Here is a 25,811-nt window from a genome sequence, read left to right as displayed (position 1 = left end):
GAAAAAGCATCCTGGATCGGCTGATCTACATTTGGATCGGCTAGTCCCGAACCCGAAGCAACTTTTCCTTTTTCGTTTTAAACCGACTTTTAGGATTTTATTTTAGTATTTAAGCAAGAGGCACAACCTGTAAAAAGAAAAACTTTTATTCTACGCAGCTTTTGAGTTTTGTAAACTTTGGGAGAAGATCTCTAATCCTTCTTGACACCTTGGAGAAGATTTCTAAACCCTTTTTAGTTCTTTTGCAATTCAATTATGTCTTCTTCATCTTTGATTTGATGTTTCTGTTTCTTTATGGCTGAGTAGTTTCTCTATTGGTTTTCGGGTTTCAAAGGGGTTTATGATTCTCTAACGATGGTGTTTTAGATTAGGGATTGAATTATTTTGTTCTTCATCTATTGTTGTTCTTAAAGCCTAAACTAGCTTAGCTACCTAGTTTATGATCATAGGTTAAATTCATCGGGGCACCGAAAGTGTTGTTGAGTTGCTAGAAAAGAACATAGGTGAGCAAGGTGGACCTTAGCCAACGGAAGTTGAAGTTGAGGCATCTTGTGAACTAATCAAACCTGAACCTATTAATGCTTGCTTGATTTGCTGGATTCAAACGGAAGTTTAGGATTTAGTAAATTCATTGCTTAGATAGTTATCGCTGCGGAAGTAGGATAGCTTTACAAACGTGATTTGAGTTCAAGAATTGTGTTTAATGCATCGCTATCTAATCATCTAAATTCGTGATCATAATCCCTAATGATTTCCTGCACCCAATGCTTTTATTTATTGATTTTAAACACTCTTTTATTTACNATTTTATTTTAGTATTTAAGCAAGAGGCACAACCTGTAAAAAGAAAAACTTTTATTCTACGCAGCTTTTGAGTTTTGTAAACTTTGGGAGAAGATCTCTAATCCTTCTTGACACCTTGGAGAAGATTTCTAAACCCTTTTTAGTTCTTTTGCAATTCAATTATGTCTTCTTCATCTTTGATTTGATGTTTCTGTTTCTTTATGGCTGAGTAGTTTCTCTATTGGTTTTCGGGTTTCAAAGGGGTTTATGATTCTCTAACGATGGTGTTTTAGATTAGGGATTGAATTATTTTGTTCTTCATCTATTGTTGTTCTTAAAGCCTAAACTAGCTTAGCTACCTAGTTTATGATCATAGGTTAAATTCATCGGGGCACCGAAAGTGTTGTTGAGTTGCTAGAAAAGAACATAGGTGAGCAAGGTGGACCTTAGCCAACGGAAGTTGAAGTTGAGGCATCTTGTGAACTAATCAAACCTGAACCTATTAATGCTTGCTTGATTTGCTGGATTCAAACGGAAGTTTAGGATTTAGTAAATTCATTGCTTAGATAGTTATCGCTGCGGAAGTAGGATAGCTTTACAAACGTGATTTGAGTTCAAGAATTGTGTTTAATGCATCGCTATCTAATCATCTAAATTCGTGATCATAATCCCTAATGATTTCCTGCACCCAATGCTTTTATTTATTGATTTTAAACACTCTTTTATTTACTGCTTTGTTAGTGACTTTCAAACACAAAATTCTTTTGTCTTAGCTATATTTGATCTTGATAATTTCGTAGTGCAATTGCTTGGTCTCTGTGGATTCGATCGTGAAATGTTAGAACGATACCACTAGATCGTGGTGGAGTACACATTGGGTTTTAATTGATCTGTTGATCAACTAATCTCTTAGGCAAGGAATGTAAGTCTCTGGCACTAGTTGGTCAGACATTTCATCAAACACCTTTTGGGTGAGGAAATGTCTAAGACCTAATTACAATTGATCAGAGAGAAACTAGTGTTTCAAACTCTAGTCCAGAAGGGAATCATACGAATCTAAGCTTAAACACCTTACATACTGAGATCCTCCACCTAATCTATCTCATCCTCAAGAACTGTCACACTATTCAGATCCAGAAATCATCATAAAGGATACAAACTCGGAAAATATGGAATTAAGCATAGCAAGATAGATAAAAATGAGATGAAAAACTTTGTAGAAGAAATCAAATGCAAAAACTCAATGAATTAAAAAATATCTGGATACAAATTCTCAAAACGTTTTAGGTAGCTAGATAAACCTTGAAAAACAAAAACGAAAAAAATAAAAGATGTCTCCGGCCAAGACTTAATAAAATGTATTTATAGTAAAAACATGTGAATCCCTAAAACTTAAACGACAAGGTAAAGAGTCAGTTTGTGAATCTCCTGTAGCGTGTGAGATGGAGCGTCTTCCTGACATGTGCGAACGAGTCGGTGTGCGTCCAGTGGCTCGATCCAGATGGCTCGATCCAGATGGCTCGAGTGAGGTCGAGTGATGCGCGGTGAGGCTGGCTTGAGCGAGATCGAGTGATGGCTCGATGGTCAGCTCAAACGGTGACTTGAAGGTTGGCTCGACCGGTGGCTTGAAGGGTGGAGTGGAGGGGTGTTGGCTCGACCCAGAGTGGTGTTAGCTCGACCCATAGTGGTGTTGGCTCGAGTAGGGTGTATACACATCTTCTAAAACGATGTTAACTCTTTAACCATACCTCTGATTAGCTTGAATAAACGGCATTGGAAAGATGACTCAAGTCCCTACAACGTTGATGAATACGTCGAAAGCTGAATCTCAAGGCAAAATCTTCACTCGACACGATCAAAGAGGTGGAAGAAGTTAGATGACTGGCTTGGTTGGTCGAGTGGAATGACATCCATTCCATGCATGATGGATCGAGTGGGATGCTGGTGTTTCTTCCTGGGAGCACGTCCAAGTCGCATGTCGGTTGAGTCGCATTGCTTCTCTCCCGGGAGCGTCGGTCGAGTCGCATGTCTCAGCCTCCATTCGGTTCCAACAATTTGGACATCTCCTAAACACCTGAAATACTCCAAAATGCACAATGTATGCAAAGATGATGCAAGAACTACCTAAACATGCAAATTGTATAGAAGAGACTAGAAAATGACGCAAAACATTGAGGTATCCTAACTAAATGCATGACGAATACATGCAAAGGAGAGACAAAATATAGACATGTCAGACATCAAATGTTAACCTTTCTCTGAAATCAAAATTGCTTGTAGATTTGGCTTTGTTTCCAACAAATCCACCTTTCCTTAGAATTAACTTTGAATTTATGTATATGTGTTGATAGATAGAGCTTGAATCACACGATAATCCACCAGTTTGTCTGCTTGTGTAACGCCCCGACCGCCAGCTCTTAATGGGTCCCATGTCCATTTCGAGTCCATAGACCCACCTTCTTAAATGGGCTTCACGTCCTATCACTAGGCTCGTGAGCCCATCTATATATGACGGTCGGTTTGCTACGTCTGGGAGGCTTCAAAGAATGTGGGCCCATAAACTGGGAGTAGACATGGTATCAGAGCCGAACACCCTAACCCAGACGAGTGTGAAGTCAAGTAGACTCACACCATCGGGGGCAACGATCGTGGAGTGCAACGAGGACGTTGCGATCTGATGATGGAGGTGAATTGTAACACCTCGGTTTGCGGAGAGATTTAAAAGAATTGATTTGGCCACCTATGTCACCAAATTGCACTTATCTTTTTGGTTAAGGGTCTTGAGAGAACTCCAGAGTTAAGCGTGTTTGAGCCTAAGTAGTTTCAGGATGGGTGACCTTCCAAGAAATGATTGTCGGAACAGTGCGAATGAAGACAAAACACAAGGAAAAATTATGTGGTGATTTGTAAGGATGGTAACAAGTTTTTAAAGCTTCCGAGACGTAGCAAACCGACCATTGGATATGGATGGGTCCATTCACCTAGTGAAAAAACTTGGGATCCATTAAAAAGATAAGTCCATTAACTGGGACGTTACAGTTGTGAGGTTGAGGATTTGACTTTCTAAATTATATTTTTACCATTTTTTAATTTTGTTATACGGTATTTTGTACTTCGTAACCTATTTAAAGATATTTACCCGCAAAAAAATTATCCTATAAAACTTGCAAGGGTATATAGTATGTATGTATCTGTCTCACTTGAGTTCACAGGAAATGTAGACATTTTACTAAAATATATTCTACCTCAAAAATTCTAGTTTACATTTTTACTGTTTTAAGTTATTTTAAAAAATATCTAATTTCAGTTTTTAATGGTTTATTTTAAAATTTAATTATATGAGTTTGAGTCTTAAGTGGTGTATTTTTTAACGTATGGAATTGTGTTACTTTTAGGTAACTTTATATTTTAGAGTACAATTTGATTATAGATGGTTGGTCCTGGACATCTTTAATATGTATATTGTTATGGTTATTCTTTTCAGAAACTTTATATCTTTCATTGCATTCTAGAATTTAAAAAAAAAAATTACAATTCATAACCAAACCAAATCACATATATCGATTTAGTTTTGTTCAATAACTTCTATCTAACTTTAAACCATTTTTGTTCTTCGCTGTCCGTTTGATAGTCTATTTCCAACCTAATATCTGATAACAATGTTCTTTTTAGGGCAAATAAAAACACTATTTATTATTTACAACCTAATTAGTTTTTTTTTCCGGGTCTACCATCATTATATCTTCTTATTGGTTGAATTTCCGGAAAGCTAGGCAAAACACTTCCAAATCAAAGTCAGTAGTTTATAGTCAGTCAATTGCAGTCTTATATATAAGACCCTATGTCGAGATAGTCATTTTAATATGTATCTTTTACCATCTAGTATTCATGTCCATGTGAAAGAACTTATAAACTAGGGTTATATACCTTATTATTAGTTTCACATGCTGAGACCAAGTGGTGGGGGAGTGGAGCCTTAATTTCAAGTATTAATAGCTGGTCCGCTTTTCCTGCGGGTCTTATTTAAAACCAATTGGTAAAAGATGTTTAGAAATATAAATTAATTCAAATTTTTGGTTAATGAAAAATACATATTTAGACGAATTATCAGTTTTTCCAGCTTTTTAAAATTTGAAATGTGAACATTTTTCTGAAACAAGAAAGATACCACATAAAAGTTTCGAAATACTTCTTTATCTATATGTGGAGGAGCTGGATGATCTTTCCAATTCTTTTTTATTTGCAATATCTCGGAAATTTGAAATAATGTGGCTATCTTTTTTGGAAATCATAACATAAAATTTGGTATGTTAGTCTGATTTTTTAGATTATTACTTTTTAGAAATATAAATTAACATAAGATCATAACATAAATTTCAGCTTATAATTTTAAAGTTTTCTTATACATGTTAAGAAAAAAAAAATTCAAATTTTTACCATTCATCATGAATGCATTGCATCATGTTTCTATTAGCTAATTAATGCATTCAAGTAATAGAGATGAAACTTGAAATTTCATCTAAGATATGCATTGAAATATAAAACTACACTTATTTGGAAACAAAACTTAAGTTATATGAACATAGGGAGCTCCGATTCTTGTATATGCAAATTATATATTTTTGATGCAAATTTATAATTTTCACAATTCTAACACACACACAAAAAATATATATAAATATTTTAGAATTCAGTCGAGTTTGTTTACACAAGAATTTCTGACTTATCGACTCACACGCAAAATTTTGATTTCGTGAAGAAAAGGGTAATAATGCTACAAACTCCCGTAATAAACCACTTGGAGATTTATCTACATATTTAGTTACATCATTATTTACAAAACATAAAATAAGTTCAACTATATAGTTTTTCGTTTTTAAAGAAAAAAACGCGTCGAATTTAGTCTGCATCATGCATGTGATCTATATAAAGCACATCAAGTTCTGCTTCAAACATCAAACAAGTTCAATTTCAAAATATCAAGGCAGTGTGTTTAATTTGGTTCATTGTAATAATGACAATCTCTGCCATGAGAAATAAATGTGTGGTTTTGGGTTTAGCAATGTGTCTCGTTCTCTCAAGCTTCCATGAGGTTTCTTGCCAGGTACGTAAACCACGATTAAAATTTCCTTTTGCTTTACTACGATATCGAGAATTTACTTTGCATGCAATTTTGATTATCATTGATCAGGTTCTCGGAAGCAGTAGTGAAGACTCGCTTGACGAGCTAAGACTTCCAAGTAAAAAACATTTGTTAGAAGAACTTAAGATTTGCTTTCTTAATATCTATGAATAGCCAATATTGAATTATGGGTTCCGTTTTTTTCTTGATTGCAGCTAACATCAACGATTTCTTCGACGAAGAAAGGAGTCCATGTAATTTATAAAGCTTTTCTTGTTTTTTCCAATTGTGTTGGCTCCTCTTTTTCTAAGACTATTAATCTCTTGGCAGCTATATCAACTAGTGAGAGTAGTGAAAGCGAGAACACTAACGAGGAAGAATCAGCAGAGGAGGAGACATCATCTTTTGGCCTTAACAGGTTAACGCAGGTTAAGTCAATTATAAATGTGTGATTTGGCTTAGAATTATCTTTGTATATACCTAAAAATAAAATAATGTACTTTCTCTAATTTCTGGTTTGTGCACTTTGGATCTATAGTCCGAAGCTGTTAGTGGTCTTGATGAAGCGGGTCAGAGTTCGAGTAGGAAGAACTCAATGGACCGTATAGTCCGAGGTATAATGTCAATAAGGGTTAAAGCTATCTTTCCCGATTATATATGCAGTCCAGCCAAATTAAAAGTTTCCGGAAATGAGTGATACATTAAAGTTTTGGTTCGTAGATTTTAAAGAAACAGTTGGATCTGATGGTGTCAAAATTGGAGAATCTGAGGACGTTAATGAAATTGGTACAAAAAAAAAAAATCTTCCTCTTCTAAATTGTTTCTCCTATGCAAGGTTGGTTTTGGTGATTAAGACATTTTTTTCTGTTGTCCATTTGGTTCAGGTGTTACGAAATGGAAACTGGTTGAGGACCTTGAACGCAGGGCGGAAGGTAGGAAAAAACAAAAACCTTGAACCATTCTTGGTGAATGAAGAAGTGATATTTAAAATATTAATATCTGATAGTTTAGTCTATTACGTACATTAACCATTCCCTATTCTACTTCGGTTCTAGCAACAAAATATACTGAAGAAGCAAAAATTACAAAGAAAAAGTCTAAGCTGGAAACACAAACAGGTGATTACGATTTCGAAGGTACACTTACGCTGAGATGTTTATATGATAATTCGTTTATGAGTTCCATATCATTTACTGAATGAGAGGGAATTATAGAAGTACTTATACATCCGGTCATATACACCGAGCTCATAAGCAACATACTAGCTAGTTTGTAGGGATTAAATTACTCTCTTTTGTGATCTAGAGGGTTTGATTTACTTGCTTGAGGGTTGAGGCTTATTGTTCATTTCTTACTTTCAGAGAATGAAAGTGCAGATGATGAAAGTGATAAACACAAAATATATTATGGAAACATGGGTGAAAGGGGAAAAGAATGTAAGAAACATTTTTCTCCATGTCACATACATATCTCTCTTACAAAAATATAATTATATGATGCACTAGTTATCTTATTTATGTGTCTATATTATCGACAGCTAATAAAAACGCAAAGTTCACAAGTAACTCCCAAAAGGTTAAAAGCGAAGGTATATATATACATAATCTTTCATAATCTCAAGGAAAATTTTAAAAGTCATATTATCGCAGTGTATATAAAAATTGAGTATTTGTTTTCAGCCACCTCAAGTCGTCAACAACAGTATGAGTCGAGCAAAATAAATGGTGGCTCAAGCTCAAGGATTGTTGGATCTCTAGGACTTGGACATTCAGGTTTGTCTCTCAATTAAGATTCATTTTGGACACCATAGTCCATGTACAATACATAATTCACATCAAGTTGTCAGCAAACAAAGGTTGTATATGTATTTTTATGTATCTATTGACTAGCTAATAATAGACTATATATATGAAAACTTACTCTACAAATTTTTAAGTACATATAAAATAAAAATATATACACATCTTACTTGTGAAAATATAACCAAATGTTGACTTTTTAAATAGCAAAATATAAACATATGTTTTATTCGAATTTACAGCAGGTTCGTGGCGATGTATCAACCCAGACAAAAATGGTGTTAAGGAAGACGAAGATGATTCCATCATTATACCAATGTATGAAATAGATGAGATTATCAAGGAAGAATCCATTTCTCAGGTTTCTTCTTAGACTTCTACAATTTTTTTTTTTTTTCATTTAATTCAAACTTTAAAGCTTGTTTTTTAGCTTAATGTACGTAACATCTCCATCAATCTTGATTGACTTTGGTACGTACGTAGGACTCCTCGTCAAGGACATCTAGTCTCATAGCATCACTGACCGAGATTGTGGAAAAACATAAGAATGAAGAGTTTTCATCAAGGGTGGGCATAGGAAAGAAAAGAGGAAAAACTAAAGAAATGGTTAGATTAGAAACCATGGAGAAGCTAAAGGTTTCCTTGAAAAAGTTTCGTTCTTTAACCGTCCAACAACTGGTGAATCGTGCGGATTTCGAGAACATACTGGCCTCCGCTGCGCGTTACGAGGAAGTGAGCCTGGCTAAAGTAAGCCACATCTCGAAGCTTTCAATGTACAAAAGTATGATAATGGATATAAAGACGGCCTCAATGAGAGTTCAACATGCAGAGTCCCGTATTGAGTTGCAAGAAAAAGACTACATGGATAAGCAGAAACTTGTGGACGCTGAGTTTGCGTCAGTCAAGGCTTTGGCTAAGAGGGGAGACATGTTGTACGTCAAAATATTCGCGATCAAGAAACTGGTGGCGAAGCTTGAGGCCGAGAAGCTAGAGGTTGATAGGAACTTCGAGAAGACCGTTGGAAATCTATCCCGCGTTATAGAGGAGGCTTCTCAGGCTGAAGAGCACTATCATCTTGCTGTGCGTAAGTGGAAGGAGGAGAAAGCTTCGATCGAGTATTCTTATGAGGCCGTCGAGAAGGCGGATTTCATCTGGGTCCAGTTTCTAAACACTCTCACATAGTACAAATCTCTTGTTTTTTTTTCTCATTTAATTTACAAAATATCTACCCTGTTTACGTTTTATTCCATGTAAGAGTTTTTCTCGTTTTGTCACACGTCAATGTCAGTAGCCTTTTGCGTTTTTTTTACGACCCAATCTTCAAATTTGATGGGTTTAAGAAACATCATCTTTTTTTTACGACCCAATCTGAATGGGTATTCATTTTTCTTTATCGGATAAATATCGTCTTTCCATTAAAGAAAGAACAAAAAAAGACTAGCACATCGATTCTTGGTGCGTATGTGGATAGAAACTCATGTTGTATTGCCATGCAAAATGCATGTTGTTGGAATTTTTCCTATAGCTTAACAATTGTTTTTAGTGTTTGTAAATACTATGTAAGAACTCTTCGAATCACTTGTGCTTTACAGTTTAAGTGTCTTTTAATCGAAGGATTCAGCAAAGTCTCAATTAATTCTCAAATACTATAATAAATCGTATAAAGTCATTCTGCAGATATATTAATCAGTCATTTTTTATGTCCACTTGATAATAAGTTAGTTTTCATCCGTATACAAAAATTAACTTTTGACTTAGCCAACTGTCTTAATTATTTATATTTCAAATTCACATACTCTACAATTTAGTTAGTTCAGTCAAAGTCTAATTCATACTCAATGGTAGTCTAGTGATAAAGATAATGTTAATCATTTAATATTATTATTGCAGAGATTTCTGCTAAACATACATATAAGAATGAGAATCGAGCGAGATTGTAATGTATTAATATCCTCTAAATATTAAAAAAGAAACCATATGGAGAAAAGGCTGATGTGTCGTCGTTAGAGAACTTTGTACCTAATATATTGTTCACTCTTAGTATTCCATAAAATTACATAAAATTGCCACTGTCATATATATATTTAAAACTATATCTTCAGAAATATAAATAATGTTACTTTTCTAATAATTTTATAAAGCGACGAAAGAATTGAAGATCATTTGAAATTGGCTCAATGTTTATACTTTTACTAAAAACAATAATTATATTTGCCCAAAAAACATATAATCACCAGTTAAAATGACATGAATATATACTTTAATTTAGATAACTATGTAGTTAAACATTATATATAAATATGTAGTTATAGTGTTTTTACAGAAATCTTAAAATTTAGAAAATCCAGTCCAAAAAAAATGAAAACAAGTAATAATATTATACCAATAGCTGAGATATAGGGATCTAATGACCAATTAAACTTTATAAAATCCAATGATATAATACCATAACTAAAACCAATTATATAAGGGATCTAATCTATGATATTAAAGCAGAAGTCAAAACGTCCCACATTCAATCTCAGGCACGGATTACCGTTTTGCCATTAATAAAAAGTGTCATTGACGTTGAAATACTTTGCCCCTAGACGTAAATTTACCTATTTTCGCATTAAAAATAAATCAAAAAAATCGACAGCTTAAATCTAATTGCAAAAAAAGATATTTACAAAAAGAGAATTTGCTACATATATCCCTATAATTTTTGGAAAACACCCTTTTTACAATTATGGTTCAGTTTTCTTAATGGGCTTATTAAATTAACGGGCTTTTGCAGCAAAAAAAAAATCCGACGACCATACACCTCCTTATTTTAAACCCTAAAAAATATACATTTTCTTACTGTAAACCCTAGAAATAAAAAGGTCCTTTACAACTATAAATATAATGCTATTGTTTGCTTTCACCATAACTCAACAATGAAAAGAAAAAAAGAAAACTCTCCTCCCTTGAATTTATAGTTTTATAAACTTCAAAACTGCTTCTATCATGTGCTCGAAATTGTATTTGTATACCGATTGTGTTTTTTTTTTATGATTAAACTATTGATCCTATTTATTTTCTTTTTCGTATAATGGTTTCTTGGAAAGCAAGATCCACTAATCATAAAGCTTAGGTTGTTGTTGGTTCACCTTACAAAAAAAGGTATAATATTGTGCTTTTTTAGTTTAGGTTTTACGTTTAATTCTTTAATCATGCTCTCAAAATTTATATTTGTTTTCCTATTCTCTATTTTATTATGAGCCAATTACTCGACTTATAGTTTAATAAATTTCAAAAATTCTACTATCATGTTCTCAAATTTATATTTGTATATCGATTGTGCTGATTTTTATGATTCATCGACTGATCCTATTTATTTTCATGTTCGTATAGTGGTTTCTTAGAAAGCAAGATCCACTAATCATAAAGCTTTGGTGGTTGTTGGTTCACCTTACAAAAAGGTATAATATTGTGTTTTTTTGGTTGAGGTTTCACGTTTAAATCTTTAATCATGTTCTCAAAATTTATATTTGTATTCCGATTCACTGTTTTATTATGAGCCAATTAATCGACTGATCGGCTGATTCTTTTTATTTTCCTGTTCGTATAGTTGTTTCTTGAACATCAGATCCATAAATCATAATGCTTTGGTTGTTCTTTGTTCACTTTTTAAAAATGGTATAATAATTATGCTTATTTTCCAGCTGAATCGATCAAAAAAATTGTTTCTAATTAATATCAAGTATTATTTTACATAATCACAATGCTTATATCGATTGTATTTTTCTCTTATAACTGATCTCATAATTTGATTTTTACTTGGATTGCCATATTTGCAGGAAAACTATAATCGTAAATAGCCATGTATATTCTCGGGTATGTGGAATCGAAAATTTTTAAAATTCCTTTTTAGTTTCAATTTCATTAGATTAATTAATTCCATGTTTTAAATTATTACTTAAATATATATATATTGAACAGAATATACCTAAAGAACACCACAATGGCGATGGTCGTGATGATGATGTTGTGATTCGTTCGACAACTGCAAGAACTAAATTCTCGGAATGGATTTTATTTAATACACAAGCTCTTCAAGCCAAAAAATTCACTTATTATGAAATCCCATATCAATCTGTTTGGTGTCATAAAGAGATGATATGGAACCCAAGCTCAAAGAGAAGACACTTTTTTTTACCCTACAATGTTGCTGTTACATTTGTTCATTTGGTTTAGTTTTTATTTATTTTAATGTAACAATAATTTAATTATTAATATATTGATCTTTCATCTTTTAAAATATTACACTTTTTTGATTTTTGTCTAATAGAATCATTAATTACTAATTTTTGATAATATTTAATTTGTGAATAAATTTATTATAAACGTTTCTGAAAATATTTAAAAATTATTTTATTATAAATTAAAAAATTATACATAAATAAATAAAAAAATAAAAATGTATATTTTTAAACTTATATAATTTCGTAAATTTAAACGATGAATATGTAAGAAAATTTTATTATATACCTTCATTTGTAAAAATCAAACTCGCAAAGGAGAAAGCCCACGATTTTTAAGAAATTTACAAATTTGAAATGATAAAGGTAGAAATAACTATTGTTTGAAAAAGAAAATTAACATATCTCAAAAAATATATACATAAACATGTGGATGATTATAATTATGAAAATGAATATATGTTGGTTATATTTAAAAAAAATAAAAAAATAACATAAACGATACGATTAGGATGTAAATAAGTATTGTTTAAATAAGTAATTTAACATATATAAGAGATATATATGTTATATATTTACCATTATCTATTATATTATTAATTAATATTGTGAATTTAGAAATATATAGCAATCTCTAAGGTTGTATATATAGACCTTGGTCAGAGCTTATGATTGATATCCAACTCTCAAATATATTTTAAGATTCTTAAAAATTTATCTTCATTCAATGCTTTTATTATGTTTGACAATCTAATTTTGATTATAATTATTGAATTTGTTAAGTACAGGTTATATTATTGTCATGAATTCTCCAACTGATCTTGTTTCACGTTTGAATCCTTCAAAATACGAATGGAAAATCCGGGTTAGAATCTTGTGTTTATGGGAAGAAAAATCACTCCAACTTGGTTCAACCCTAGAGATGATTTTAACTGATGATCAGGTTTGTTAAATGTTTTAATTCTTAGACAATGGCATGTAATCCGTGTGACTAATTTTCCACAAGGGAAAGGGAAAGTCAAGCTCCCCAAGCTGAAAACTCCACCAAATAAATTATCGGCGTTGTTATATAATCAAGATGATAAGAGTGACAACTTTCGTAATAATATAAGAGCATACAATATGATGTTTTCCTTCACGTCGTTAAGTGGCTTCACGTCGTTAAGTGGGAAAATAAACCTTTCTATTATGCTTTCTCAAATTCCAGGTATATAGATAGTATTTTTTTTTTATGCAAACGAAATCCAGTATAAACAAATTCTCATTTTGATTTTATTATATCCAGGGGAAGAGAGGCAATTTTTGAGTTCATATAGTGTTGAGACTTTCGATACAAGTTCTTACGATGATATGATCTACACTAAGGAATTCTTAAACAGTATTCAAGTTTCTGGATTACCTAACCATGTTCTGACATTGAGAAAGGGAGCACCTATCATGTTGCTTAGGAATATTGATCCTAAGGGAGGTTTATGCAATGGAACTAGATTGATTGTTACTCAAATGGCTAATCATGTTATCGAAGCAAGGATTGTAACAGGTGAAAAAAATGTCATTGATAGAGTTCTTATTCTTAAGATGTTTGTTTCTCCACCGGATGCAAAGTTTCCCTTACGTATGAGGCGTTGTCAGTTTCCTGTTGCTCTTGCATTTGCGAAAACTATTAACAAAAGCCAGGGTCAGACGTTAGAACATGTTGGATTGTTTTTACCTAAGCCTGTATTTACACATGGACAGCTTTACGTTGCATCCTCTAGAGTGACAAGCAGAAAAAGACTGAAGGTTTTGATTACAGATGAAGAATGGAAATGCCAAAACAAAACCCTTAATGTGGTTTTCAAAGAAGTCTTTGAAAATATATGATTTTATTTTAAGCATTTCATATCTACTATAACGTTTCAGTTTTATACATTTGTTATTCGATTTTCATGGTTCCTTTTACATTTAATATTCGAATTTCAGGGTTTATTTTCCTTTATAAAAATAAGAAAGTGAAAACATCTTCAATATGTTAACACAATTTTAATACTTGAACATGCAAAAGTGACAACACTTTTCTTAAGACAGTATTTATTTATATAATAGATTATAAATTTTAATAATCGCAAAAAGGTGAGCCACTTAAACGATTAAGGCGAAACGTTAAGACGTGACACTTTGTATTCTCTCGAAGCCAAAAAATCCCCCTTCCGTTTTCGATTACAGAGAAGAATCAAGGAAAACCCTAATTTGTGAAATTATGAGAATCAATTATATTGTTGATCTTCTTCCCGGAAGAACTAATTTGTATATCCAAGCGAAGGTCTTATATTCTTGGAGTGTCAGAGAGTTCTTTACAAAACGAGTTATGCTTCTTGTGGATGTAAAGGTTAGAGTTTCTATTTGGATGATTTTTTACTTAATTTCCAAGTTTTAACAGTTATTGTACTTAACACTTCTTACACAATTGTTGTTAAACTGTGAAGGGTGACACAATTGAAGCATCTTTTTTATCCAATACACTCGCTAAACTCCGAAAATATATCGACAATGGTGAGTGGTACGAAATTAGAGATTTCAAAGTCATCAATCCAACTCTGCAGGAGAGGAATACCCACCATCCTTATCAAATTAAATTTACGGATGCTACCACGATGATGTTGCTCCAATCATTGAGTCCAAAGAATTATTTTCGATTCGAGAATTTGGATGACATATACCGTGGGAGAATAAATCATCCCATCTCTTTCGGTAAATGTTTCTTTAATTTATTTTATATAGTTTTGGTACAATCCGTGAGTATAATAAATTGGTGTCTTTCTGTTCNTCAATATGTTAACACAATTTTAATACTTGAACATGCAAAAGTGACAACACTTTTCTTAAGACAGTATTTATTTATATAACTCATCAATCCAACTCTGCATGAGAGGAATACCCACCATCCTTATCAGATTAAATTTACGGATGCTACCACGATGATGTTGCTCCAATCATTGAGTCCAAAGAATTATTTTCGATTCGAGGATTTGGATGACATATACCGTGGGAGAATAAATCATCCCATCTCTTTCGGTAAATGTTTCCTTAATTTATTTTATATAGTTCTGGTACAATCCGTGAGTATAATAAATTGGTGTCTTTCTGTTCAGAAAGCTACAATCTTTTTATAAATTTTGGAACTTTGTGTATTGGTCCCTCCTATAGAGAGTATGACTTAAACCTTACCAAAGATATTTTAGTAATACTTTGGAAACCTAAATTCTGTCTTTTCTTCGATATAGATGTTTGTGGGTGTATAATGAATGTGGAAGATAAAAGAAGACCTGTGAGTGCCATTAATAGTGATGAAGTTGTTCTCATATTGTTGAATGGCAGGTGAAAGAAATTTACTCTACCTTAAAGACAGTTATTACATTTTATAGTTGTCTATGTTAAGATTTATATTAATTTGATAACATGTAGGAATGAGACAGTAAAGTGTCGTCTCAAAGACAACTACGCTTCTCAGTTCATGTCTACATGGCAATCAAACGACTGCCATCTCATATACAAAACTGAACCTCTGTTTTGTGTAATGTGGTTTATAAAGGTCGGAGAATATGCAGGTATGTAACATAATTTAGTTCTGATAAAAATCTTCATAAGGTAACCAATAAATTCACTTTAATTGTAAATATCTATAGGTGCACCATGTATTGAAAACACATTGGCCTCTTCGAAGATCTTCATAAGACCAGACTTTGAAGGACTGGAGCATCACCAGGATATGTAAGATATTGGCATCTTCTTGAGACTTTGTATGATGTTTAAGTAATCTTTCTTTAAACACCTTAAATATTAACAGGTCTGAATTTGCTGGACGTTATTACATAAAAATTGTGATGAAGCAACAAGGTGAAAGCTCAAGAACTCATCTGTAAAGAATGGAGCCTCTTTTTTTTTGTAGTTTGAATGTCTTTTTTAAAAAGTATGATTGTAGTAATCGCTACCTGAATTCCTAATATGGATTAATCTTAACTTTATTTTGTAACTAGGATAACACATTATAATTTCATCTTTTAGAATTTCCTTACAATTTTTTAAAAAATAGAAGACTTCATTGATATTTTACATTGTGAATATTATGGAACTTTAAAAACTAATCCCTTCTGTAAATATCAAAATTCTAAATAAGATGACAATTAATGAATAATTACTCAAAAAACACCATATACTAAAGTATCAAAACCATATTTATTAAAATCTTAATACCGCGCTTTAAGCGCGGGTTCCTCCCTAGTGACCAATTATTAGGGATGTCAAAATGAATAACTCAACTCAAATCAACTCATTACCCAATGATTTAGATTAAATGAGTTCATGGATTAACCCAGCTCATTTGTTTAAACGAGTTGGGTTAACAAATGAGTTGGGTTAATCCATGAACTCATTTAATTTGATGAGTTAAATGGTTAAATGAGTTCTAAACGAGATGATATATCAACTCTTGTAAATCCAAAACTAGAGGTCAAATGTAATAAGATAATAATGGATTTTGAATACAAAAGCAGATATTTTCAAACTCCTTCCCCTCCTCGAAAGGGTCTCTTACAAAGAAAACAAATACTAAGCTTCTCTTCTCTCTCACTCAGCTTCTTTTATATCTTCCCCCTCCCAACCTGCAAGCCAATATCAACTTCATGATTAGCATGATGAACGTTCCAAAAACATAAAACATAAGACATAGTCAAGCAAATTCATTCATGTTCTATGTTGATTTTGTCAAGCAAAACACAAATTCATTTGAACATAAAACATAGTTAAGCAAAACCCAAATTCATTCAAGCAAATAATTTATGTTGATCATGAACGTACCAGAAACATAAAACATAGTCAAGCTTTCATATTGAGTAGAAACAAACCTTGGGTTTTGAAAGCTTTATTCATGTTCTTTTCCACTCGAAGTTGGGTTTTCCCGGATAACAACTATCTCATCCTTCTCATCTACATCATAAAAACCAGATTCATCAATCAGGTAATCACCATTAAGCACAAAAAGCATGTTCTCCCTGTCACAAACCTGAATCAAACATCCATTCACAACTTAATTTGGTCATTAGACAAACATGCCACTTCAAACAAGGCTATTGGTCTAAACGAAGAGCATATGCAACATGAGCTTGATCATTACAAGGAGAAGAAGCTGGATGAGTCTACCAAAAGTCAATTTCTCTTGCAACATTAGACATGGCATCATATATATAGTCTTATGGATTATCCAAACATGATGAACATTAAAACAAACACAAGTAATCTAACAATCAATCCAGTTTCCTATTATAATCTAAGTCATTCACATCCCCAAATCAAGAGAAAAAGCCACATAGATACACAAACATCCAGAAAAAAAATCAAAACCCAGAAAAATCAAATTGTGATTAGTATAAGTAAAGAATATTTCATTCAATAATTGAAGGAAATCTATACTATTAATTGGGGAATACACTTAAGGGTTAAAAAAATCATATCAAAATTCCATGTTGCCAAACTGACCTCATTTACATATTAAAAAAAACAAAAAGATTAAACAACAGATTTATTATATTTTAGGAAATCGTTCAAATTAGTTCCATAATAATCAGGTTATGAGAATTTTGTGTGGGTATATTCATGTATGACAAAGTACGGGGCGAGAATTTTGAGAACAAGAATTCAAGCAAAACATATGCGGACATACTATTTACTCATATGAATTAAGAGGAATGGGATTTTTTTGGGTCAAAAAAAATTTAAACTTTGCAATCAGACATATTAAACGGGTTTGATAGCTTGACAATTATATTTTTTTTAAAAATTATGTAAAAATAACTCCGCACGTACGTGCGGGTCCGAACCTAGTGGTTGTTGTATTGGAGTTCAAACTGAAAACAAAAATGTCAAAAAAATTATAAACAGCAGATTACACATAACTATTAACTAGAGAGTTTAATTGCAATAATGCTCTCAAATAGAAAAATAGGAGATTAAATGAACCAAAACTTAGTTTGATTTTGAGTAACATCAATTTTGATTTATATGTGTCAAATGTATTTATTTGCATTAATCAATTATTCATTTTATTTGTAACATAATCACTCCTTTCATTTTTGTGAAATAAACTAAAATTTATATAAACTTAAGAGAGATAAACTCTCACTCTTTTGAATTTAGAGTGTCATTCTACAAAACATTTGTCTGAATATTTAAAATTAAATTTTGTAAAGTTTTTTTTTCTAAATAACAAATAAATTTAGAGGAATTTAAGATGCTTATTTTTCAATATCACTTTCAAAAGTACTTTATCTCTAAAACATTAAGACAAATGTCTCTAAAATTCCGAGATCTACAGAAGGACGTGTGTAACTTTATAAAAGCATACAAAAATTATCTTTATACATGTGTAAAACCTTATAAATATTTTGTAAATACCTTATAAAAACCTTATAAGTACCTTGTAAATTTTATAATATATCTTATAAAACCTTATAAAATACATTTAAAACCTTATAAGTACTTGTATCGAGTCTCCAGTTAGTAATTATTGTAATACTCCAGTTTTATGAAATACGGTGATGCATGCAGATAAGTTTAAAAGAATTGATTTGGCTATATATTTCATACAATTGCATTTGTCTTTTTGGTCAATAGAGAATTCTACAGTTAAAACGTGTTTGAGCTAGTGCGATTTCAGGACAGATGACCTTCCAAGAAGTGATTACCGGAACTATGTGAGTAAAGACAAATGATGGAGAAAAATCATGTGGTAATTTGTAGGATCGGTAAATAAGTCTTTAAAGCCTCTCAGGTGTAGTGAACCGGCCGTCAGATAAAGATGAACCTACGGGTGAGCAAAAAAACCATAATCCAAAAAATTGAACTAAACCAAACTGAATAAATAATTTGGTTTGGTTATAGTTAAGTCTAAAATCCATTTGTTTATTAACCAAATCGTTTATGTTTGGTTTGGTTAAAAATCTCAAAATCAATTCTTTTTTGTTATTTTGGTGAAAATTTGGAATACCTATATATAATTATTTATGTGCATTTTATAATAAATTTAATAATGTCTTTAAGATTTTTTTTAATTGGGTCTATAATTATTTGAATTATTTTCTTTATATTTTATTTTTTGAATTATTTGGATTTTCCAATTTATTTTAGAAAATGCACTATTATGTGCCTTAAGTAACCCCAAGAGCTAGAAGAGTTATTGGAATATTGCAATGTAAAATGCACTAAAACTCTTCCAGCTCTTACGGTTACTGAAGGCACATAATAGTGCAACCCATGATGTGTTAGAAGCTCGAGCGAGGCATTAGAGAATATGAGGAGACAAGAATCACCGGAAGAAGGAACTCCCTTTTTTATTCGTGAACCATACCATTCTAATATTTTTACCAAATCCAAGGTTAAAAAATGTATGATTACTAAAAATTCACTTTCACATTAAAATTGATCTTTTCTGGCATATTTTACAGAGAATTAATGTATAAGATATCATTCTATATACTTGACAAAAAAAAAATATCATTCTATATATATAGTTTTATCTATCCAAATCAAAGGTAAAAAAGAGGTAGTAATAAGGAAAAATATTAATCCCCCAAAAAAGGGAAGGAGCCAAAACCAAAACCTCCGGAAAGTAAAATGAGTTAGCACCACCCATCACACATTTTCACTCATAGATAACGATAAGATTCATGGAGTTATCTTCCACGTGGCACTGTTCTAGCGGTACAAACCGATAAGGGTCTCAACACCTTACCTTAGGCTCTGTGGCCGTTACCAAGTGAACTTAACCCTCACACATATCCACACTCAACATCCAACGGTCTAAATCCCTTCACAATCCAACCTCATGAATCCTCGACCCTCGGATCATTCAAGGGCTTGTTCTCATTGTTATTATCATTATATATAGATGAGCAAAGCACTAGACCTATCCTCAGTCACACAAAAGAGTAAAGAAGAACAATGGCTTCATCTATGCTCTCTTCCGCTACAATGGTTGCCTCTCCGGCTCAGGCCACTATGGTCGCTCCTTTCACCGGACTTAAGTCCTCCGCTGCCTTCCCAGCCACCCGCAAGGCCAACAACGACATTACTTCCATCACAAGCAACGGCGGAAGAGTTAGCTGCATGAAGGTTCATATATATATTTTTTTTCTTTCGATTTTTTTTGTATATTCATTCGAATTACATGAACTAATGTTATTATTATTGTGTAAATCTTTTAAAATTATAGGTGTGGCCTCCGATCGGAAAGAAGAAGTTTGAGACTCTCTCTTACCTTCCTGACCTTACCGAATCCGAATTGGCTAAGGAAGTTGACTACCTTATCCGCAACAAGTGGATTCCCTGTGTTGAATTCGAGTTGGAGGTAATCAAGTTTGAACATAAATATAGATCTTGGACTATTTTCTTGTTATTGTTGTGTATAATATTTGATTAGGAACTCTTTTAAAAAAAATTCTGAGTTGGTTTGTAACATGTGTGGTTTTTATAGAACGGGTTTGTGCACCGTGAGCACGGTAACACCCCCGGATACTACGATGGAAGGTACTGGACAATGTGGAAGCTTCCCTTGTTCGGTTGCACCGACTCCGCTCAAGTGTTGAAGGAAGTGGAGGAGTGCAAGAAGGAGTACCCTGAAGCCTTCATTAGGATCATCGGATTCGACAACACCCGTCAAGTGCAGTGCATCAGTTTCATTGCCTACAAGCCCCCAAGCTTCACCAATGCTTAATTTCAAAACCTCTCCCCCCTTTGCTTTGTTTCTTTGTAAACATCAAAACATTATCCCCCACCTTTGATTTTATATCATTCTGCTTTTCTTCTTCTTCTTTTTTTTTTATTATATCTAAAGTTTTAATTTCCGGATTTAACGTTTGTTTTCCGGTTTGCGAGACATTTTCTATCGGATTCTCAAATGTCTGATGAAATAAATATGTAATGTTCTATAAGTCTTTTGATTTCGAATTGCATATGAACAAACAAGAAAATAGGACAATGCGGCTCAAAAATAATGAAATATACAATCACATAAAAAGTACTTTAACCTTTTGATCCATCGTTTGAATAGCAATTATTTAAATAAAATAAAAGTTTCTCACATTCAATTCTTTGTCACACGATTAATGAGGTTAGGAGAGGTTTAGACTAACAATATCTTGAAATAAAAGATGACCCACTTGAAATCTAGTGATGGATACATAAGTGGACGTGCTTTATTTAGGATAGGATTCTAGATAAGAGTCTCGGATATTCATTTTTTACTTAAGTATATTCAAAGGATCTTATGGATTATATATTTTCCCTCAATCACTTGACTTGGCCCAAATTCACATATAGATATTGTTGGAACTAGGATAGTATGAAATATAATGTGCTTTAATGTTGTTTAGGTACTTTGGGAAATATAAGTTACATATAAGATATATGAGGGTGGCAAGAATTCAAAGTTTTGTGAAAAAAAAAAATTGTTTGTAGGAATTTTATTTTATATAAAAAAAATTTTACTTAAGTATAAATTCCTTTTTTACCATTTAATCTCAGTTTTGGTCACCATCGATTACATCGAAATGCGAAATCCCACAAAGATTGAAAGATATCCCAAAAAGATACCACAAATTTGTTTTTGTTTTCATGTAACTTTTTGTTGACTAAATTAGGTGGGAGTGAACATCAGAAAAGAAAAAAAAAAACAAAATGAGTGGACCAAAAGGCCCATTAACAGAAATAATAACTAAAATGGGTGGACCTCCTGAGAGAAAAAATCCCAACTCTCCTTTTGGAGCTTCAACATACCGAATAGAATAGCCCACCCAAGTTCTTACTCCATCCATTTTCTCAAAACCGTTGTTTAAAAATTGGCAAAACGCTAATGGGTGTTCAGTGATATAGTGTCTAGCCAGAAAATCAGATATTAACCGAGAACTAATGGAACATAACTTATAATAGTTGGATAACTGATTTTTTTTAAGAAACTTATCATGACGGATAAAGTCAGTCTGACAACTAAGCGGGAGTAATCGAAGTGAGAGGTGGATTCTGAGAACAAAGTCTCGAACAATGAGTAATAGCCCGCCACATGACTATCATTTTCTTGTTTTTGTTTTCCAAAAATGTATTTTCTTTTTCCAATTTCCTTAATATATCTGATTGTGAAAGAAAACATAAAATATATAAATCTAAAGAAAAGAAAAAGAAAAAAAAAACGAATTAATGGGGGAAACACCTTCCTTATCTGTCATGAAACTAGACTTGTGTCTTGTCCACCTAAATTCACTTTCACTTCAAATTTCCACTCACACAACACATATTCTCGATTAGTATATTCAAAAACTTATGCCGTACCGGTAATACTAACATACTGAATTATTTCACTAAAAACCCTTGTTTTAAAAATCCTAGCATTACGCCTTGTAAAATTGTTAAACCCACATTTTCATCTTGATTAATGACTAATCCCCATCTAACATCAATTATCTATTTAATCTGATTATTTCTCGCTTAATTTTTTGTATATTGTTTATTTTGGAGCCAAATATAAATCAAATATTTTTTTGTTATTTAAACATTTAAATTAAAAGTTTGTGATGTTTTATAATAACTAATATACAAATTTTTAATAAAATTATAAATTTTTATTTTAAAATTATGTTTTAAAGTGTTTACCATAATTTAAAAAACAATACTATAGTTTTCTATTTTATTCGATGTTTTTTCTTTTAACATAAATAGAATTATACATAGATTTAGTACTATATATTTTTATTAATAATTAATTTAATAAAATAACCCTATAACTAGTCTCCTATTAATTTCTTTTTAATATCCAATTTTCTCGCTAGGTTAGGTGCTATTGTGCTAGGTCCAACCGTCCGACTAGCGTCTAACGATTTCTAAAACAGGACTAAAAACTTAAGGTAATACTACCTTAATACTAAATGATATCTTTGTAAACCAAATTGTACTTAATTAATCCATACTAAATAAAGGCCAACAAAAAAAAAGTGTTATTTATTACATAATCTAACCAAAATTTTATATGGATTTCATCCGAAATCGAACCAAAAATATTGAATCTTTCTTTAAAAAAAAGTGTTGTTTATAACATAATCTAAACGGGAATTTTATATGAATCACATCCCAAATTGAACAGAAAATATTAAAGTCGAAATTACGACCCAATTAAAAAAAAACTCTCAAGTCTTAATTTTAAAAAAAAAAATGAAAATAAAAGATAGAAAACTTAAAAAAGAGGAAGGATGAGCAAAACAAAAAAAAAAGTGTAGCATATAATTGTCGAAACACTGATGACGAAAGAGTGAAAGACTACTTTTTTAGCTTTCCACTTCCGTTTAGTGGGAAACCTAACTCCTCTTCTCAAATCCTCTTTTGTATTCCCCATTGCTTCTCTTATTTATATATATATGCAGAGAAGAAGAGTTTTGTTGAAAGAAAGGTAATGAAAGATCAGATTTTGGGAAAGACTAGTATTGAAGATTTGAATCAAAGATGGTCTTTTCTTCTTGCATTTCTCAGCCTTTCTCTTCATCACCTCTCTCGGTACTCTTCTTCTCCCCAATTTCAACTTTTAACTTTTATACACTGTTGGTGGATCTTAGTTATGGATAACCTTAAAAAAAAGTCTTAATCTTTTGACTCAAATAGGAGAATTTAATGGGTTTTTTTAATTGACCCAATTCTTTATGTTACTGTTTCAAGAACCTCTGTTTCTGATTGTTGTGTTTTGTTTGTATGAAAGTTTCTGAATTTCTAAGAAATAAAGTTTAAAACTTTTTTTGTTTTGGTGATTTTCAGATGATGAAACGGAACATTACGGCTAAAAGGTCGGAACTTTGTATTGATTCTTCAAGAGTTAGATTAGATCATCGTTGGAGCTTCATCGGAGGATCAAGAATCTCTCTTCAGAACAATGTTTCATCGAACTCTTACTCTGTAGTTCACAAGAGATGCTCGGGCATACGAGCTTCATGTAACTTGAAAACATAACCCTCAGTGACCTTTTAAAGATTGACACTTTTTTTCATTCAATTTGTGGTTTTGGATCTCAGAACATATGTTTAATGTTGCAGGGTTAGCTACATCTCAGATTGCAAGCAGTGTATTTGCAGTTGGAACTACTGCGGTTCTTCCCTTTTATACTCTAATGATTGTAGCTCCAAAAGCTGAAATTGTAAGCTGAAATTGTTGTTGTGAAGACTCAAAAGAAGTTGTGGTTCTAAATTTGGGTAATTATGTTTCTTTTTGTGTAGACCAAGAAGTCTGTGGAGAGTAGCATACCGTATATCATCTTAGGCGTGTTATACGCGTATTTGTTATACCTTTCTTGGACACCTGAGACGCTCAAATACATGTTTTCTAGTAAATACATGTTGCCAGAGGTTTTTTTTTCCTCTTTCTTGAAACATTCGAAAACAAGAGTATCATTGCAGTTTTCTAAAGTTTTGTTTTTACATCTGCAGTTGTCTGGAATAGCGAAAATGTTCTCAAGTGAAATAACTCTTGCTTCTGCTTGGATTCATCTTCTTGTTGTCGATCTTTTCGCAGCCAGGTACATTCCAGAGTGCTTCTTCTTCTCAGCGGGTTTTGAATCTATCAGAACGTGTTTCTTATAACGCGTGTTTTGGGTTCTCTCTGCAGGCAAGTTTATAATGATGGTTTACTGAATAAGATCGAGACAAGGCATTCTGTTTCGCTTTGCCTTCTCTTCTGCCCGGTTGGAATATTTTCGCATTTCGTAACCAAAGCTTTTACCAACAACCAGAGCAAGTAAAAACAGCGATCTTGGTCTTATCATCGTCTTTCTTAACAGCTTATAAAGATTTGTAATGATGGTTTCATTGTACTTTAAACGAGTTTGTAATGGAGTAAGTTGTTAACAGAATCAATGAGACCAAGTTTTTAAGTAAGTTTACTTCATGATGAGGATTTTGCAACTTGGAAACCTCCTCTTCGCAAATATACTACTAAACTATAGATTTACCAAGTTTGTCAAATGTTTAATAAACTAAAGAACTAAACAAGAAGTAGGCTTCTTATGATTTGAAGTGAAAACACTACTAGTGGAGTCGTTGAGTTGAGTGGTGTGTCATGTCCTCTCATCAGTAAATCAAGTGCTCTGAGACACGGGTGTACCTAATTTTGTCTGACTAGTTGTGTGGACCCCCACATCGTGGTATAATTGTCCAACGCACGTGCACGGGTACAGCTTTGGTTTCCCTCAGATTTGGGAGTGTTGCCGTTGCGTATGCATTTGTTTAGGTACCGAGAGGGACTTCGGGAGGTTTAGTTGTCAAGGGCAGCCCCAAAGAGAAGTAGGTGAAACTGTATAAGTCTTTGATGCGAGGATGTTTCATTAGGATCCACCTAACTCGTAACGTTTCCACGATTTGCTTCTTAATCAGCTGGAACACTAGAAAATCCAAAAACATAATTTTATTAGATGATATGATAAAGTGTAACAAATAATTTCTTATATGATAAGATTATATATATCTAAATAATATTGGCTTTAATAATTTTTTATTATTATAATCTTTATGCCGATTAATCAATAAATAATATTTGCTCCAATTCAAATTAGTTGTCGTTGCCATAACGGGTTTGATTGATTGCAACTTGAGTTAAAATATGGGATGAGTTATGATGTGTATTTAATGATCTTCAATAGTCGTTACAAAGCTACCATCACCACCGCACATGTACAAAACTAGTATTTAATGTGAAGAAGAGATGTTTAAGAAGTTTATGAAGAAGCCCAAAGCTCTTATACTAACGTACTAATTTAAGCATACCAAACAACACTATGATAATCTTGATTTTAATTAATACAAATACACTTTTAAATTAGATTTC

The 25,811-nt window shown here is 32.3% G+C and overlaps 3 protein-coding genes across 4 annotated transcripts; all 3 read left to right on the top strand.

Annotated features, from left to right (window-relative positions):
• On the top strand, positions 5,798-8,886 carry LOC104753647 (NAI2-like protein). The gene is made up of 12 exons (XM_010475869.1): positions 5,798-5,887; positions 5,975-6,023; positions 6,121-6,159; positions 6,236-6,333; positions 6,444-6,519; positions 6,626-6,691; positions 6,790-6,837; positions 7,267-7,341; positions 7,443-7,493; positions 7,585-7,677; positions 7,950-8,065; positions 8,188-8,886. Exons 1-12 carry the CDS (start codon positions 5,798-5,800, stop codon positions 8,884-8,886), a joined length of 1,500 nt encoding a protein of 499 aa, XP_010474171.1.
• Positions 19,852-20,906, top strand: LOC104750505 (ribulose bisphosphate carboxylase small chain 1A, chloroplastic). 2 transcript variants are annotated; one of them, XM_010472300.1, is made up of 3 exons: positions 19,852-20,072; positions 20,173-20,307; positions 20,434-20,906. In XM_010472300.1, the coding sequence occupies exons 1-3, from the start codon at positions 19,902-19,904 to the stop codon at positions 20,671-20,673; spliced, it is 546 nt and encodes a 181-aa protein (XP_010470602.1). In that variant the 5' UTR covers positions 19,852-19,901; the 3' UTR covers positions 20,674-20,906. The 2 variants fall into 2 exon arrangements, with proteins under 2 accessions (XP_010470602.1, XP_010470604.1); XM_010472302.2 differs by having other exon boundaries at positions 19,863-20,072; positions 20,173-20,300; positions 20,434-20,545.
• Positions 23,231-24,875, top strand: LOC104750504 (protein ABA DEFICIENT 4, chloroplastic). Its single transcript, XM_010472299.2, has 6 exons — positions 23,231-23,498; positions 23,754-23,928; positions 24,029-24,129; positions 24,209-24,337; positions 24,419-24,507; positions 24,597-24,875. Exons 1-6 carry the CDS (start codon positions 23,448-23,450, stop codon positions 24,727-24,729), a joined length of 678 nt encoding a protein of 225 aa, XP_010470601.1. The 5' UTR covers positions 23,231-23,447; the 3' UTR covers positions 24,730-24,875.

This window comes from Camelina sativa, chromosome 16 (assembly GCF_000633955.1).
Source record: "Camelina sativa cultivar DH55 chromosome 16, Cs, whole genome shotgun sequence".
In the NCBI taxonomy this organism is placed as follows: Eukaryota; Viridiplantae; Streptophyta; class Magnoliopsida; order Brassicales; family Brassicaceae; genus Camelina; species Camelina sativa.
Note: the sequence above shows the minus strand (reverse complement) of the source record. Positions and strands in the feature narration are given on the sequence as shown.

Bases quoted from the DNA above. Each gene is read 5' to 3' on its own strand.
- LOC104753647 (XM_010475869.1), top strand. From the start codon at position 5,798: ATGACAATCTCTGCCATGAGAAATAAATGTGTGGTTTTGGGTTTAGCA. The intron at 5,888-5,974 runs GTACGTAAACCA...ATCATTGATCAG, and splicing joins TCCATGAGGTTTCTTGCCAG to GTTCTCGGAAGCAGTAGTGA. The intron at 6,838-7,266 runs GTAGGAAAAAAC...TCTTACTTTCAG, and splicing joins CCTTGAACGCAGGGCGGAAG to AGAATGAAAGTGCAGATGAT.
- LOC104750505 (XM_010472300.1), top strand. From the start codon at position 19,902: ATGGCTTCATCTATGCTCTCTTCCGCTACAATGGTTGCCTCTCCGGCT. The intron at 20,073-20,172 runs GTTCATATATAT...TTAAAATTATAG, and splicing joins GAAGAGTTAGCTGCATGAAG to GTGTGGCCTCCGATCGGAAA. The intron at 20,308-20,433 runs GTAATCAAGTTT...TGGTTTTTATAG, and splicing joins GTGTTGAATTCGAGTTGGAG to AACGGGTTTGTGCACCGTGA.
- LOC104750504 (XM_010472299.2), top strand. From the start codon at position 23,448: ATGGTCTTTTCTTCTTGCATTTCTCAGCCTTTCTCTTCATCACCTCTC. The intron at 24,338-24,418 runs GTTTTTTTTTCC...TTACATCTGCAG, and splicing joins GTAAATACATGTTGCCAGAG to TTGTCTGGAATAGCGAAAAT. The intron at 24,508-24,596 runs GTACATTCCAGA...TTCTCTCTGCAG, and splicing joins GTCGATCTTTTCGCAGCCAG to GCAAGTTTATAATGATGGTT.